Source organism: Charadrius vociferus, unplaced genomic scaffold (assembly GCF_000708025.1).
Source record: "Charadrius vociferus isolate BGI_N301 unplaced genomic scaffold, ASM70802v2 scaffold125, whole genome shotgun sequence".
NCBI lineage: Eukaryota > Metazoa > Chordata > Aves > Charadriiformes > Charadriidae > Charadrius > Charadrius vociferus.
This window is the reverse complement of record NW_009649036.1, coordinates 1771123-1788074: the sequence shown is the minus strand read 5'-3', so window position 1 is coordinate 1788074 and position 16952 is coordinate 1771123. Positions and strand designations below refer to the sequence as shown.

General features: G+C 39.4%; 1 protein-coding gene across 1 annotated transcript in view; it reads right to left on the bottom strand.

The window, feature by feature from the left end:
- The window catches only part of PTPRB (protein tyrosine phosphatase, receptor type, B), a 65169-nt gene that overhangs the window by 32032 nt on the left and 16185 nt on the right, over positions 1 to 16952 (bottom strand). Inside the window, exons 5-10 of the mRNA XM_009887830.1 lie at positions 9386 to 9664; positions 8776 to 9033; positions 7783 to 8046; positions 5089 to 5358; positions 3066 to 3326; positions 606 to 872 (exon numbers count right to left, since the gene is read on the bottom strand). Of these exons, the coding sequence (XP_009886132.1) occupies positions 606 to 872; positions 3066 to 3326; positions 5089 to 5358; positions 7783 to 8046; positions 8776 to 9033; positions 9386 to 9664 (1599 nt within the window). The remainder of the gene's footprint in view (positions 1 to 605; positions 873 to 3065; positions 3327 to 5088; positions 5359 to 7782; positions 8047 to 8775; positions 9034 to 9385; positions 9665 to 16952) is intronic.

Sequence of the window (16952 nt, the reverse complement as noted above, 5' to 3'; positions counted from 1 at the left end):
TATTTAACACGTCCTTTGGATATTTAAATACAATCCCTTCTGTATTGCATAGGACAGGATTTTCTGTTGCATCAATTCTCTAAGTTTAATGACTCATGAGATGTCCATGTAAACACGTAAATCCTGTCCTATGCAATACAGAAGGGCCTCATAACGAGTAATTAACCCTGGTGGACATTCTTTAATGTTGGGTTGGAGAAAAAGAATGGGTCGTGAGAGACTGAGACACAAATTCAGCCCACCACCTTTAGGTAGCTAATCTGCACACCTAAGTAAGGAGCAATTGCCCTATGCTGCCATCTAGTCAATGGAACAAGAAACTCCCTTCCAAGGCGTGATTCACCTACCACAGCTGTACATCACTCCCAGGGCATATTTTTGTCTTCACTACAGAGTGATCCTGTGGTACAGAGTTCCTTTTGAAGGCAGAGCAGTTAGCTCCTTAAAGCTACGTTAACATGAATCTGGACCCACAGGAATTATAATGGCTGAAAATCCTGTACTTCTGAATTCTCAGTCCAGTGGCTTAATCACAAGAGCATTCTCTTTAATAAATTCAGCTTTTAGGAACTGACAGAAGACATGCTGGGGTATATCCTTTTTACCTGTCCTCCCCTCTGCGATCGTTTGCCTTGAAGATATGCCCCCGCTGACAGTGGTGACAACAACTGAATAGAGTCCTCCAGGTTTCAGGGAATAGAAGTGGTATTTGTTGGTTTCACTGGGAACAGTCTCATTTTTAATGACAACATTCTCATGAATCAGTAGCACTTGGTATGAGTCTACATCTCCCAGCGCTCTTGTCCAGTTGGTGAACAAGCTGTTGGTTGATCCCTGACTTGCCACAGTAAGACCAGTCACTTGGGCTGGCACTGCAAAAAAAAAATGTCATAATGTTACTGAGAAGAAACAAAGTAAAACAAAACAAAATCCCTCAAATAACCCAAGTTTAGTCACACAGAGGAAGTGCCTCAAAACAACATTCCAATTTGCAGCCAGACTCAACAGGACTAAAAATAATCTAACTGTGGACTGCTTCCTGTCTGATGGGATGTGGTCTATGGGAAACTATCTAAGGCACAGAAAGGTCTTTCAGGCTTTAGCACAGCTTTTCTCAGTCAGACCAAAATGATTCAAGATCAGTGAACAGGAAGAGATGGCATTTTATAAATACCATTTAAACAAAAGCCATCAATTTAGGAAATCACTTGGGTTTTTGATGACTATTTCAAATACAGTCTGTGTCTTCCATTCTCCCTTTCCTCTCGTATTCCCTGTGTCTCATTCCTATTAAATGGCAAACTAGTTTGATGAACACCTCAGGCACAGTCACATATACATCAGAGAAGTGTCAGACCCTTTAATTTTGGGCGTAACTGAGATGGATGGGTTTGGTTTTACTTTTCATGACAGATCCGCAGGATACGAACTTTTCTGGCATCAAAAGATGAATTAATTGTTAAACAAACATAAAATTTATCTAAGTATAAGCTGGTGAACCTAGCCAGACCAAAAAGGAAAAAGAAAGAACAAAAGGAGTGAAAATATCTAGCGCAAATTTTACCCCAAATCCTGCTGTGTTTTTTTGTTTTTTTGTTGTTTTTTTTTTAATTTGACAGTATTTGGTGAAAGCAAGGGAATACAGTTAGTTCTTTCTAAGTATTTTTGCTTACATGACTAAACACCACTGAAATAAAGAATGTATCAACCTTACAAAATGTAATTGCCAGCTTCATCTCTTGTTTTATATCAACCTTCTTGCACACATAGTACTGGATTAGCAACCATTAACAAAAGCTAGAAAATTAGGCACATAGTTGAAAAAAAAGTCCTGTTGATAAGAAACTGAACCAAAAATCCTACCTGTTTTATAATGCTGCCATAACACAGTAAGCTCCAACAGGACACTGAAACGCCACATTTCTGTGCTAAAGACACTTTTAGTCATACCTCAGGCTTCGGTAGAAGCTGACTAATCTGGGATGCATATAAAACCTATTTCTGTCAGATTTACAGCAATATTTTGCAAGCCTAGTAAGATGTCCTACTGCAAAGAAGACTCAGAGGTTTGGAATGCTTATTAAGACCCATGTTCAAATTCATTGATATTCGCTCTTTATCACTTTGAATGTAATGCTGCCACACTATCCCAGCCTGATGTGTTTTCAAGCGTTGATTCATGCTAGTGAAATGGGACACTGTAACCTTTATGCCTGAATAGGCCTCCTAAAGGGGCATAAGGAAGTGAAATCGCACCTATCTAATCACATAGCAGAGAAATTAAAGTGTAAGTCAAACTTTTCAGGCCTTGGAAGGAGTTAAAACATTAAAGTAAGGACCACTATCAAGCCATAGGCATGATTAGATTCAAAAACCAGCAGCTTGTTTTCCCCTGTGCTGTGACAGACCAGAGCTACATTTTAAGAGTTTGCTTGCACTGGATAATGCATAAGTCAAGCACAGTAAACCAACACATATGGTTTATAACTTGCACACGTGCACAAAATTAGCGCTCTGCAGGGGGTGGGAATGGGACCTTCCTTGTGTCACAGTCATCATCCTAAGTAACAGATACAGATTCTGGAATCAGAGCAGCAGAAAAATTCAAAATACATTTTCAAGGTCACATATGTTTTGTGTCTGTCAACCTTGGAATGTTCCCCTAAAGCAACATTTTCCTGTGTGGTGGTGTGTTTTGTTTTTTTTTTCCAGATGATGAATGCTTTGAATCAAGGAAGTGACCTTCCTGAAGATATCCAGTTAAAATTGTTCTTCTTATATGGAATATTGTGCTAATGCAGATTGATCAGATGTGACATAATATTTCAGAAAAGCGTTTTGCCAGGAATTACATATCTATTTCCCCAAAACCTTAAATAAATACTGCAAGATAGCTGACAGTCAGAAATGAGAGACTCAGAAACATAACTTTTCTACTGAGGAAACAAAAGTAAATTCAGGACTTTTGAGATTTAGACACTGAGTTCATTCAGTTCACTACAAAGCAAAGTAAGTTGTTAACGGTTAACAGAAGTAAAGATTAAAATAGTTTGAAAGGATGATACCTGTTCTTCCTTCCACTGAAGTCCAGTTGCTTAAAATCCCACTAATGGTAGTGATGGTAGCTGTATACTTTCTTCCAGGTACCAAGTCAGTGAAAGTGAATTCCTTAGCTTCTTTTGCAAGCCCTTTTTTAATGACAGTAAGATCCCTGTCTCCCAGCGAAACCACATAGCTGTCCCATTCTGCAACAGGGGTCATCCACATGACACTAAGTGAAGATTCATTAGCGTGCTTCACACGGAGCTGAAGAACAGGCTCTGGAGCTGTAAAAGTATACAAATATCACAATGAGAATAGGACTTCATAGTGAATGCACATGCCATATCTCAAGCTGCTGTAAGGAATCTGTTAAAGACAGAAATGTGACAGCAACAGAGTATTTGTAATCACGAGGAGATTCTTTACCTTTCTCTAGGAAGTCAATCTTACAAATCTAGTATTTGTGCTACTCTTCCAGTAAAGGGCTGTAGAAGCAGATTTCAGCAATGCATTACGGCTGTAATGCTTAGGTTTAAACTTATGTCAGGATATATATTTTGGTATGAAGTCAGTGAGCTTCCTCTTGAACTGTGGGTGCTAGGCAGGGATATAAAACATATGTACCATAAAACAGATCTACACCAATTTAGCTGTAACAAACAAGGACGCAAATTATAGGCATTGATTTTGCACTGGTTCCTATCTCAGTCAAGCTGGGAGACACTCCAAACTTACAGTGGTACAAAAGAAAGAATTTGATCAGTGAATTTCTCTGTGTGTCCATATGTGTGTATGCACGCATGCATACAGAGGGCATATGTCATCCAGTATAGTCCCCTGATCTGATTTTGTCCCTGTTAGATTGAAATACAACTCACTTTCCAAGACTGTGGGTTTATGTAAGAGAAGATGAAGTCAGAATAGGGCCTAATACCTATGCTTCATAACAGGTACATTATGTACCTGACTGTGGGTCAAACACACTTGTTATACACCCACTGTTGGATATTATTTATTGGACCATGTTCTAACCGCTTAGCTGTGACAACTAAAAGTAATACCATAAACTTAAATTAAGGTATTTGTAATGTATATCAAAGTAAGCAAGATGAAAATGTGCCTTGCTCTGATCAAGTTGGCTAGAAGATAGAGAAAGCTTCAGTTCTGTAGCTTCTACTGGTCTTGCCATTGTGCAAAATTAACAAAATGAAGCCCTCAGGGAATGACAGTTAGGGGTGTAGCAGGAAAGGTGGGCACAAGGAAGAGTGAGAATAAAGCAGGATGGCCCTATCTTATCTCACATTCTCCAGTGAGATAAGGCTCAGGCTTGAGCCTTGCCTGATACTCCTTCTCTAAGTCTTCTTTTTCCTCTGATTTGCACTTATTTTGCATTCATAGAGCCAAACCATTAACAATTACATGGCAATTATTTTTTTAAATTTAAAGCAATCAGATGTGGTTTTGACTAACATGCTGCAAAACAATTCCACTCATGTTCCTGAAGTGGGGGAAATCCTCCTTTGGAAAGGCTGACTTGAACAGACTAACCCCATTTTCTTTGTGGAGCACAGGAGCAAGAACTGGGATGTTATGGAACAGCCACACTAACATACACCTCGGCCAGTTTTTGTTAACACCGTTCATGCTCTTTATACAGGCTGGCAAGGAAACTAGTTTGCCACTGAAAATACTGATGAACAATCCAGGACGATCTATATTGCTCTCTTTAAGAGCTATATAGGGTGCCTACAATCAGCTATAAAATATAACCGTGAAATGTACGTGTAGTGTAATGCCTCAGTCATGACCATATGGTGATATAATTCCCAGAACTTTCACTAACAAAACATTTACCACAAAAATAACGCTGAAAGTTTTCACAGAACTGCTAAAAACCATTAACCCTGGTGTTTACAAGGGAGGTCCTTTTTACTATATTAATAGTGAAATTCATCTGTGAATTCCCAAGTACTCTTTCTGCCTCATTGTCCACAGAGCCCAGCTGAACGTCTGGCAATTCCACACTTCCCAGGCGAGCAGGCTGACCTGTTCTCCCCGTGCAGCTAGTCTTGCTCTGCAAATCACCACTCTCCACAATGATGTCCACACCATACTGCCTCCCCGGGATGAGGCCCACGTCGTGGATGAGGTAATCCGTGCTGTCCTTCTCGAGGGTGGTGTTGAGCACCAGGGCTGAGCGGTTCCACAGGAGCAGGCGGTACCTCTCCCAGTCTCCCGCAGGGGGCAGCCAGGTCACTCGTAGAGACCTCAGCCAGCCACCACCACCGGCTTTCAGCTCAGAAACTTTCTGGGGAACTGAAATACAGAGATTGAGAGAGTAATTCTAAAGTGGGGTATTTCTGGTAAGACGTTGCACGCTGGCAAAACCTGTCTTCCAGCATAGCTATTGCAGAAGTACTTGGATCAGTTAGAGCAACGTGAGGTACACATTACAAAGTTTGGCATTCATTTTAAAGATCATTTTTACTCTTCCACACACAAACCACTCCCTTTTTCACTGTTGGTTTCTGACCTCAGAAATAGGGAACCCTTCTTAAGGCAGGCAAAATCTCCTCCATGCACTTCTTGGATGCATCTTGCAGCTGTCAGTTAGCTTCCCAGCTTTTTCCTGGAGATAAGTTCACTTAGAAACTGTCAAACAATTTCTCAAAGCTAAGGCCAAAACTTCAGCCGCTATGGACCAAATTCTGGTCTCAGGAGCAGAAATGCAGAATCTGATGGCTTCTTCCACAAAGGCTTTGTATGTTCTAGTCCCTACCAGCTGTAAGGCACTGAGGTTCAAACCGAGGTTCATTAAAGCATCCACTCAATCCTGTCCTCCACTTCAAGGGTCCTGAATTTACATGCTCAACCTTCCTGCCTTACTGCTGCAGGTCACACTGGACAACTGAAGCTTTTCCGATTTTCATAGAATAATTAAACATTAACCACACCAAGCGGAGTTTGGAAGACAGATGCAGACCCTTAGGCCAGGATACCTATACCTTAGTGTTAAGATACTCAGAAATCGAAGCCCTGAGATCATCGGCAAGTATTAGCTGTAAACTACAAGGCTAGAACCATGCTCTCATGTTTTCTCTTAGTTAATATTTAATTGCTCAGTACCTAGCGAAGTATTGAGAGATTTTTACCAGTACCACAAAACACCGATTTCACTTCCCACAGGCATAGCTAGGTTTTAAATCTAGATCTCCGACATACCAGTGCATATGGGAGATGTGTTTCAATTGCTGAGTGAGTGGATAAAAGCACACAGTGTTTTGTTAGGAAGCATGGACGTACTTACATCATAACAGACAAAGTTCAGCCTTGTCAGACTGGCTGAACATCATTACACCCTTATGGCGCAAAGTTTCAGTCCCTGAGATGTCCATATTCCCTGCCACAACATTCCTCAGCAGGTTCTCCTGCCGTAGACACCCTCTCAATACACAGTGATGTAGATTATGTTCTTGGGCACCTGTCTCTGAGTTACAGAGGGATCCTAGGAGTCTAACCCCTTCAGTATCTGTAGACCTGACAGCCTGGATTTAGAAATTTATCTTTAGGCCACAAAACTTCTGCTGAAGTGACTCTGTTTTCAGAGCTCTTGGTATCTATGGAAAAGTCAAGGGAAGGAATTGCACGTGATCAGCATCCTTGGACATGGGACTTCTAGATCCCCAGCTTTGAAAGTACTGGGTCTAGGTCACAAATCTGGGGATCAGTGAGGGCCTGAAGCTCTCCCTTCAGATGGAAATGGTAACCTTAAAGGTCTTTAATGGTAGGCTAGACAAACAAAAAAGACGTGTATGTAACTGGTCCAGCTTTGTACTTTATTGGACATGAAAGGCTTTTCGGGTCTCTTCCAGCCTGCACTGAGAATGGGGTAGCAGCCAGATATGTCAAGGATGTGCCTCTCACGTGAGATGTTTAGTTGCAGATGATAAATATTCTCTGAAATAAATGCTCTGCTCTCTCTGTCACACACACACATTTTCTATTTTTTGGCTCTGAGTCTGCTAACAATTTATGTATGTATTCTTCACCCACTTATATATTTTTTCCCATCTAAATTCTGCCTGGGTTGGTGTGGAGAAGATGACATGTTTCTGTGGCCAGTAATGCTGTGGGACAGTTATGCCAGGATTTTTAAGGTTCAAAACTCATACATGAGATACCTGAAAGAAAACTCTGCTTCTGAAAGAAGATAAATAAAACATAACCCAGCTCTGCCCAGGCTGCCACGTGCCTTCCTTAATCCATGCCGTTGGTTGTGAAGAAAGCCCGGACCTAATCTTTTCCTATTTGTAGACTTGTGCCTGGAGCAAGGGATAATATTAGACCTTGTAAAATTACTTAAAGATACGTTAACAATTTGACTACATGCAGACTTCCCCATAACGTAACTCATTTTATATACTATGCTGAGCTGAATTCAAGATAATAAAGTTGGTCAGAAGTGGAGTAGCGTGGAACAGTTTTGTAACAGACTCACCCAACTCTAAGGTCCAAAAGCATTATTGTTTCCTGCTCCCAAGCTATGCTGGACCTGCTTTTGGCTGCCAGATTAACTATTGCCAGAGAGTCAGGAAGGGGTACTCCCGGAACAATATTGTGCTCTTTATCTTATTTTGCCTGGAATCCAAATCATTTTGTCTCTTACAATGATTTTCTACAAGGCCAGTGTAGGCAAAAATAGCATTGGTTACAAAGTTCTTACTGAAGCAGAAGACTTACATGTCCTGCCAGTTGCCATACGATCAGTAAACAGTTCACCACTGATTGTGCGGGCAGTAACCTGATAAAGGCGTCCTGGAGTCAGCTTGTCAAAGTAAGTCTCTGTGACCGGTGGCTGTAGAGTTTTGACTTCTTTAACTGATCCAAGATGAGACAGAGTGATATTATAGAAATTGAGGTTTCCTGAAGGTCTTCTCCACTTAACTTTTAAAGCATCTAAACTGTCATCGTTAGTCACCGTCAAATCTAAGACTCCAGCTGGGGCTAAAAAAAGAAAATAAGAAAGAGAATAAAATACTTCCACCACAGAACATATAAGACCTGCTGCCTACAAAATGCAATAGTTAACTTTTGCTTTTAAATGGTTATATGAGATGGAGTATGAATAATTATGCCTTAACAGTGAAAGGTTAAAGCCTGGTCACAGTGAAACTGAACCCAGCCCTGTTTAAGATATTCTGCTGCTGAGAGTGACACCTCTTATGATGACCCCTCTCACTTCAGAGAATAGAAAATCTGTTGTCCATGTCTGCACTCAGCTAAATAAGAATCAACGGAGTTAAACTGTCTTCAATACTGTGAAATAACCAGACTACACACTCCCTCAATTCACTGAACAAGTCAGATGAACCTCTTTCATAGATATGAGGTGATACCAGGGCACTTGGGATCAGACTGTTAACACCTAACTTTACAGGTTTAATGGAGCTGCCTACATTAAGCAGTGCAGCTAATTTAGCTGCAGACACCCTAAAAGCTAATTTAGCTGCTAACTTTGCTGCAATGGTAACTTAGGGAAGTAAAGAAGCTTATGGTGTCTCTAACTCCCTCTGTAGCCTTTGGAGAGAAATACCTGGCAACGGTAATTCAGCCACTGAAGTCTGGCAATATACACGGAACATGAATCATTTACTATTCTGAAATATGCCATATAATATTATTAGATTATGGCCTCAGCTTCTTATTCTGTTGTGTTGAATTCTGAAATCATACCTGTCCTGACAGTTTGAAAGCTGCTGCTCTCCAATCCTGCAGCCTGGGTTATGATAGAGAGGCTATACAGGTGTCCCGCTGTAAGTCCTGAAAAAGTGTACGAGGTCAAAGGATCTTCTTGGTGAATTTCATGAACTGGGACATGATTATCCAGCAACACCAGCCTGTAACGATCCACGTGCCCAGAGCCAGGAGACCATGAAGCATGAATAGTGTCTGTCTTGACGCTGACCTGAATATTTTTCACAGGGGATGGAACTGTTGGAATAAAACCCACATGTTTAAGGCCTAATGGTTATCTCCATGATTTCAGCAATTTTGAACAGATGTACTTTTGAAATATGTTGAGTTTCTTTAGGGTTAGTGAAAATCCAACCCCAAATTTATATGCAAATACATCATAACGACATGCCTCCATTCTTCACAAACACCTCTTTATGTTAGTCAAAGATTCATGTTTTGTTTATTTCTACATATAACCAATATATACTTACATATATACATCTCTCTTATCAGGTAGAAGAATTATATATATTTGTTAATTTCAAAATGCAGAACTGCCCAATACTGTAAGTAGTTTTATTTAGATGAACTATAGTAAATGTCCTACCAGTAGATCCACTTATATGAAGTTCCGGGGTACTCTTATTTCCAGCAACTGCACTGAGGACAATCTTGTATTTATTCCCAGGGATAAGACTGGAAAAAGTGTTTTCCGTTTTTGAAATTCTTCCTGGTATGGAGACTTCTTGTATCTTTTTATTATCGTGGTCAAATAATACCAGATTATACAAGTCCACCTTTCCTGAGGAAGGATCCCACTGAACCTGTAAGCTTGTGAGTGTAGTTTTGGCCTTATTAATTTCAAAACGAGGTGGTGGTAAAGGATCTGTAGTTAAAAAAACAAGCAAACAAAAACCACAAAACATAAACTAGTATTCCTTGTGTTGGGATTGTCTGAAGTTTCACACAACAGCACAAAAAAACTTCCAAAACTCTCCCTCTTTATCATCATGACGTTGCCAGTGCTTTTCAAAGTCTTTTTCTTGACATTTATAAACATTGTATCACTGAAATCTGTCTGCAAGAGTCCTGCAGAGCTCAGAAATGTTATTTCTGTATATGTGTACACACTCACACCCACCCCCCTCCTAGAAAAATACTTCCAGTTGTGGATGTATAAAATAAGATTGGAAATCTGCTGATAAAAAAAGCTGTAACAACTTTAATAACAAACAGCAAACATGAAAACCCAGCAAATTACACTCAATGCCTCAGTGTAATGTAGCTTTATAGATACAATGGTGTCAGTGGCTTTTGTTTCCTAGCACTCACGCTAAATGCTTTGTCATTAATGGGCATGAGCATTTAAACAATTTTAAGGGCAACAATCCTTTGCTTTTAGTATTAACTTCAACCACTTCAAACAGATTCCAATAGAATATGCTTCTGGTCTGCTGTACTGTTATTCATATAAATTAAAAAAAAAAACAAAAAACAAAAAACACAACAGTACATTGGATAAACTTTTAGGAACTATATTTAATTGGTACTAGTTCTCTGAGAAACTCAGTGTTCATTATGTTGTTTATTAAGGAGTTCTCAAGTAAAATCACCTGTAAAATACGGTAACTCTAAAATTATGGTAAAATTACAGCAAACATAGACCAAACAAGACTCTGGTTGCTCATATTCTCCAAGTCTATTTCACCACTCACAAGACTTCACACAAATCAAAAGAAATGTATTACATGGTGATGTACTAAGGCATTGACATTTATGTCTCCCTACAAGGTTAAGCAATTGCATATTAGAAAGGTATCACAAAACAACCCAAAGCAGCAAAATCAAGCATTCACAAGTTGATGAGTTAAAGAATAAAGGCTTCCTAACAATTTAACAACTAAATTTGGCTTCCATGTGAGTACACTCTGTGCTACTCTTGCCTAGCATCAGACAGGGAGTGTATGGTGCATCCAGGCTGAGAATTGAGGTCTCCATACGAACAGTGCCTTAAACACAGAAGAATAAGACTCTTTTTCCAATGCAGTCATTGCTGCCTGGTTCCCTGAACAAGATAGACAAAAGAGTGTGAGATCACATCATTAAAATTTGCACTGTAAAGGCTGAAAGGACAAAGTCGAACCTACCCCCACCCTATGAATACAGAGGTAGGAGTATCATGGAGCTGGTAGCCTTTAAGCTGTTTCTTCTTCAAAGCTTGGACAGGGCAAAGGGTTTAATTGCTTCTTACAAAGCTTTGCTGAGAACATAGTCGTGCCAGGTTTTGATGTTATGCTCTGTCAATCAGGTATATTAGGAATTTCAAGGGAATATCTCCCTCTTTAGAGACACTCAAAAGCTGTCTGGACATCGTCCTGGGCAACTGTCTCTAGGTAGCCCTGCTTGAGCAGGGGGCTTGGACCAGATGACCTCCAGAGGTCCCTTCCAACCTCAACCAGTCTGTGACTCTGTGAAAAGTACCGTGTCCCTTTGAACCCAGGTCTCTGCTTAAATTCAGATTACTGCTTTGGACCACGGAGATGCTAGTGCTCTTCAGAAAAAGAGATGAAAATTAAATTAACAAAATCAATAAATAAAAATATCTATCTTATTTTCTTGACCTCTTTCTTTAAGGCCAAACTAACTCTGCTTAAATCTGAAAAAAACCAAAACCAAACAAAACCTAAAACTCAAGTCAAAGACCAAGCACATCAAACTTCTGGCCAAATAGTTAAAACTTCACCCAGATACAGCAATTGAGACGGGAGGTTTTAATGAAAAGTGTCAGGAAATCTTAACAATAGGCTTGACTACCAGCTCCACCTATAATATATACTAAGCCACTAAAGACTATTATGCTGGCAAAAGTGAATAGTGGGGGTACAAACTTGTTCCTTGAAGGCAATTGTTCTAATCAGAAAGGTCAAACCTTGGGAGTCTGAAATAAATTCCAGCACTATATATGGTCAGATACACAGACAGCTGAAAAAGTTTTAATTTGACTGATATCAAGAGAACAGCCATGATAACTATCAAGAAGTTTAACTCTCACTCTGACAAAGTTAGAATAAGGTTGACTGCTCGTTAGTCCTGCAAAAGTAATCAACGTTGTAATCTGCATTATTTGCCAAATTCTACAAAAGAAGACACCTCCTAAATTTTTAGAAGCGCTTATACTGTCTTGAGCAATCTGTCTTCTAAGGTACATTAGCAAAGAAGAGAGTTGCGTGCCTAGAAGGTGAAGTTCAGAAAATCAGACTTTATCTAATCTATCTGGTCCAGAAAACAAAACACTCAGTGCTTTGTACATCCGCTAGAACAAAGGAACAATGAGATTGGGAAGTGCCTGGGCTGAAAGAGCCCTGGATGGAAACAAACACTTAAAAAGCCATTTACATTGTTATACAAGTCTCTGTTGGCAACTATACAACACTGATATATCACAGAAATAAAATATGTTCACAAAGATATTTTTATACCATTTGATACTATATGAATTAATGTCTCCTGGTCTACAAAGGAGTCTTCCAGAAGACTTGATGTTGTTTGAATTATATTGCACCTCCATTTTCGTGTTGTGTGCATAGCTGCTATAGATACATTTTATAGAAAATACAGATATGGTTACGTCCAGTCCCAACAACAACTACCAAATACAGCCTGTATGCACAGAAACACCCCTGCCTTATGCAGGAGAACAAAAATAGCTGAGATATACGAGCCCAGGACTGAGTAACGGGGAATTCCTGACTTCCAGTCTCAGCCATCTTCCTACCAAATCATCCATTTTTTTCCTAGTTTTCCTTTTTCATAAAACAATAACCTACTTCACAAGGACTTTTCTGAAGATTAAGTAAAGAGGGCTGATTTCATTGGTCTTATTAAGTACAAATATTCATTTCTTTGGGATGATATGCAACCTAGAAAATCTTTAAAAGAGGCCAAATGGTTATTTATACTCTTCTTGTACTCTGCTTTTTGAGACAATGATCATAACCATTATGTGATTATAGATTATACAGCCTATAGTCAGAGCCATGGCACAGCAGTTGTTCCTACAGATGCCTAATAAAGCAGAATTGTCCCAAATAATTTGAAATTTACAGGAGTGAACACATGGCCAAGCCATGCTTCTGGCATTTACAGAGTTACATATTACCATAGAAAAAATACTCTACCAGACTGTGTCTTAGAAGGTAGAATTTTTAACCTCTTTTCATTCAACTATTTAGCAATTTTTCTGACAAAAAAAAAAAAAAGTGTTTAGTTCTCTTAATACCACTTTGATTAGGCGGTAACAAAATACATCACTGCAATATTTTTGTAGAAACCAATGTTGGAAATAGCTTTTATAAGTCTATTTTAGAAGATATGTTTGAAAGCAGGGGAATTGCCAAGTTGTTTTTCATGGCTCTCAAGACCAGGATTTCACATCTGAATTTCAATTCAGAATTGAAATTCATAAATTTAACTGCAATTTAGGATCCGTTCATACACTATTGCTTTTAACTAGAATTTTAATTAAAGACCTAGTCATTCGCTGAAAATACACCAATGAAATACAGTTATGTTGGTGCACAGACATTTGGAGAACTGAGAACTTAAAAAGTATTTTATCTGAAATCAAGAAATACACAACCCTCCCATCTTTTGTCATAGAGCAGCTCTCAGTCACAAAAATAGTTTTACTGAGAACACTAAAGTAGGTAACTTGAAAGGATCGACAGGTGCATGTGTTGTCCCAACTTTAGAATATCAAGCATGCTGACTAGTTGGATGGTTTGATGTGGTGTTTTAGGTATATACATTCAAAAACCATAACAAATGGTAAATCTTAGTTCAGAAATAAATATGAAGGCTTGTGCCTACTAACATCTGTAATCTCAGGTTTGCAGTGGAAAATTTATCTGTAGCTCAGAGCTGATAAATGGTGTTATCAGGTTTTTCTTCATTTCCTATTCTACCAAAATAGCACAACTGCCAACATCATATGTGTGTTTGCATACCTGTGTATACCTGGCTTATATGGTGCATACATGATTGTATTTTCCATCATTTTGGAGGACCTATTTCAGTTCTGCTCTAGAGGATTAAATACTTGGCATTTTAAATTGATAACTCATAGATCAAAGTTTCTTGAGTAAAGAGACATAACAGACTCCACCTCAGTGGACCAGTGTGGATTACTATACCAGTATTCCATACATTATTAGATTTCAGATCTATTCAATACACAAGTGAAACAGAAGCTGCTTCTTCACTCCGAGATTCACAAAGGGTCTCGTGTTACTTGAGAGTTTATGCGGTCTGGGTGAGCTGCATACTTACTCTATGGGAATATCAAACTTGCAAACAACATAGACTTAACTCATTTTCATAACTAGGATTTTAATGTGAAATTAAATACTCAAAAGGTCAAATTAAGTTAGGGATTTGGTCCTCTCCAAGCCTTCATGTGACAACTGTAACTACAGTACACGTTATTCATCGCTTTCACCTTAAGTCCTTAATCAGAACAGATCACACTCAAAATCTAACAAAATATTCTGGATTTTATGGGCTTAGCTACTCCAGCACTTTGTACAAGAAACATGATGAAAAGTGAACTTGTAACAGGAATGAGCACATGAAAATTTTAGCAGGACTGAATATGGGCAAAAAGTTGAAGTTTCTGAACTAGGTATATAAACAAATCTGCAACTTTGTCTGTGTACATTTATTGTATCAAGACAATACAGATGTTCAAAACCTCATTTTGCAAAAGTGAACACATGAGATGGGATTCCTCTCACTTAACTTCAACCACCTAAACTCCAGGTGTCTGGTTTAACCTAGGCTCCTTTTATAATCAGTGGAGAAAGCTGGGCACCTCCAAGGGATGGCTTAGCCCATCATTCTTAGACAAAGGACTCAGGAAAGGAAACTTACTGGTCAAACATCATATTTTTAGATAGCCCATGATAGCTCAGTTCCGCTACCATTCAAATCAGTGGGAATTTTATTTACAGTATGGCTGAAAATATCGCTCATACTTCCATATTCACAGGATAGTTTCCAGGAACACATGCCTATGGACATTCAGGCTCAGTAGATCATAAAACAAAACTACTGACATCAAGTTACAAAGGAACAGGTGAAAAAGAGCTTCCAGAAAGCTGGTTTAAAATGCTGCCCCTAGTGGAACAGTACAGAGGAATAATCCTCCCTCATTCTGCATTGAAATGCGTAGTATTGACAGTACAACATGGGTTCTTGACAGGAGTAACAAACCCTGCATATTCTTTAGAAAAAAATAAATTGACAAATTTTGGAGTTAATTGTGTACTTTAAACAAGATCAAGCAATGCAATGGATGTACGTGAATCAAGGGAATCGAGGAACCACGGAGTAATCCGAGTAGCCGTCTTCGCAGGAAAGTTCCACGGTTCCTCTATTTTTATTTCATGCTTTTGACTAATCTCTGCTATCCAAAATCCAAACACAAACCTCACTTCCACTATGGTCCACTAATTTGCAGTATTTCAGCTTAAACTTCAATCAGTCTTTTCACTCTGATGTTAGCTTCATAATATGACTATTATCAGCAGTTGCTTCCAATCACTTTTATCATCGTACAGTCTTGCAAAATCTATTTACTGATTAAAAAAAAAGTCATAAATGACATGTATAAGTTACTGTCTAAATGATTATGCATTAATCAAAATGCGGTCTAAAGTGGTATCTTTTCCTCTACTTCTACCTAAGCATTCAAGAATAGATCTCCGCTGTCCTGCAATGTTACTGTCTAAATGATTATGCATTAATCAAAATGCAGTCTAAAGTGGTATCTTTTTCTCTACTTCTACAGAAGTGTTCAAGACTAGATCTCTACCATCCTGCAAAGATGGTGATTTATACCTGTCACTCTGATAACGGTTGATTTATTCCTTCAATTTTCAAATTACAAGTCATCAATATTAAAAACTGTTCTCATGATGCATGACACTGATTTAAATCAGTGTCTGCACAGAAACCATTACTCATTTTCACCAAGTGACATGGCTTGTGCTTACCATATAGCTATCACACCACCAGACTTGTCACTAGACTTTTTTTAACTTGAATTACCAAAGCAAACTAATGGAGGGTATTTAATGCATCTGTATGGTTAATGTAGGTAAAAGGGTCTGACAGTAAGCGATGTCTCTGAACCGGTGATTGTCAAGTATTTGGCTGATGTAATCTTCAATACTAATACCACAAAATACTTCTCCGAAGCTAAGACCTTAGGAGCAAATAAGGGAGGAATTTAATAATGGACCTCATTTAAGACATTTCTGGTTTGAGTCTCGTGTTACCACTAGTCAGATGTTGGACAATACCATATTTCATCATCTTTAAGAAAACACTAGCACAGGTACAAAGAGTCCAATTCTGCCACTGCAGCCAGTGGCTCTGTGCCGTTTGCTGCTTCACAGCCGAGTTGTTCACATGCACACACAAACACACACACAGAAAGGGGGCTTTCCTTGGCAGCACTCTGTCAGGCTGCTGGAACATTTTTACAGCCAGTCATGGATGCGACACTAAGTGCTCTGCACACAACTCATAAAAATCATAACACCTCACTGGTTGTATTCAAGGAAAACATACAAGCAAGAAGTTTCAGCCTTACTTTCTGACTTTTAGACTCTGGTTAGACAGAATAAAGGTACAGAAACGGGCTGAAAGAGTAAGCTATCCTCGAACAGGATCTACCTACCATGAAACTGATTATATTTTAAACACAGTAAATAAGCTGTCACCTGAGGAACTACAATGCCAACAGGTTTGCAAGAGCACAACGGATGCTACAGGCAACAACTTCTTAAAGCATTCTGCTGGATGGCAGCTGAAGGGGTTGAGGAGCAGCAGAAATGCACTCCCAGGACCGCGTCGCTCTCTGCACAGCACCTTCTCCTTTCAAGCCTGATGGTTAACTTTAGGCAGCGGGGTAAAGAGACTTCAAGCGCAGGGCAGCTGCATTCAGCAAGCACGGTAAGTTTACAGCAGCTGTAAACGCATCAACCCTCCTCCTCTTAGAGCCGGCTGCAGCAAGGGGACGGGAAGGAAAAGCCTGGCGTCCCTCCCGGCCCCCCGCGCACCTGCCGCGCCGTGCTCCGCCCGTACCTGTCTGCACGGAGACGTTGACAGCC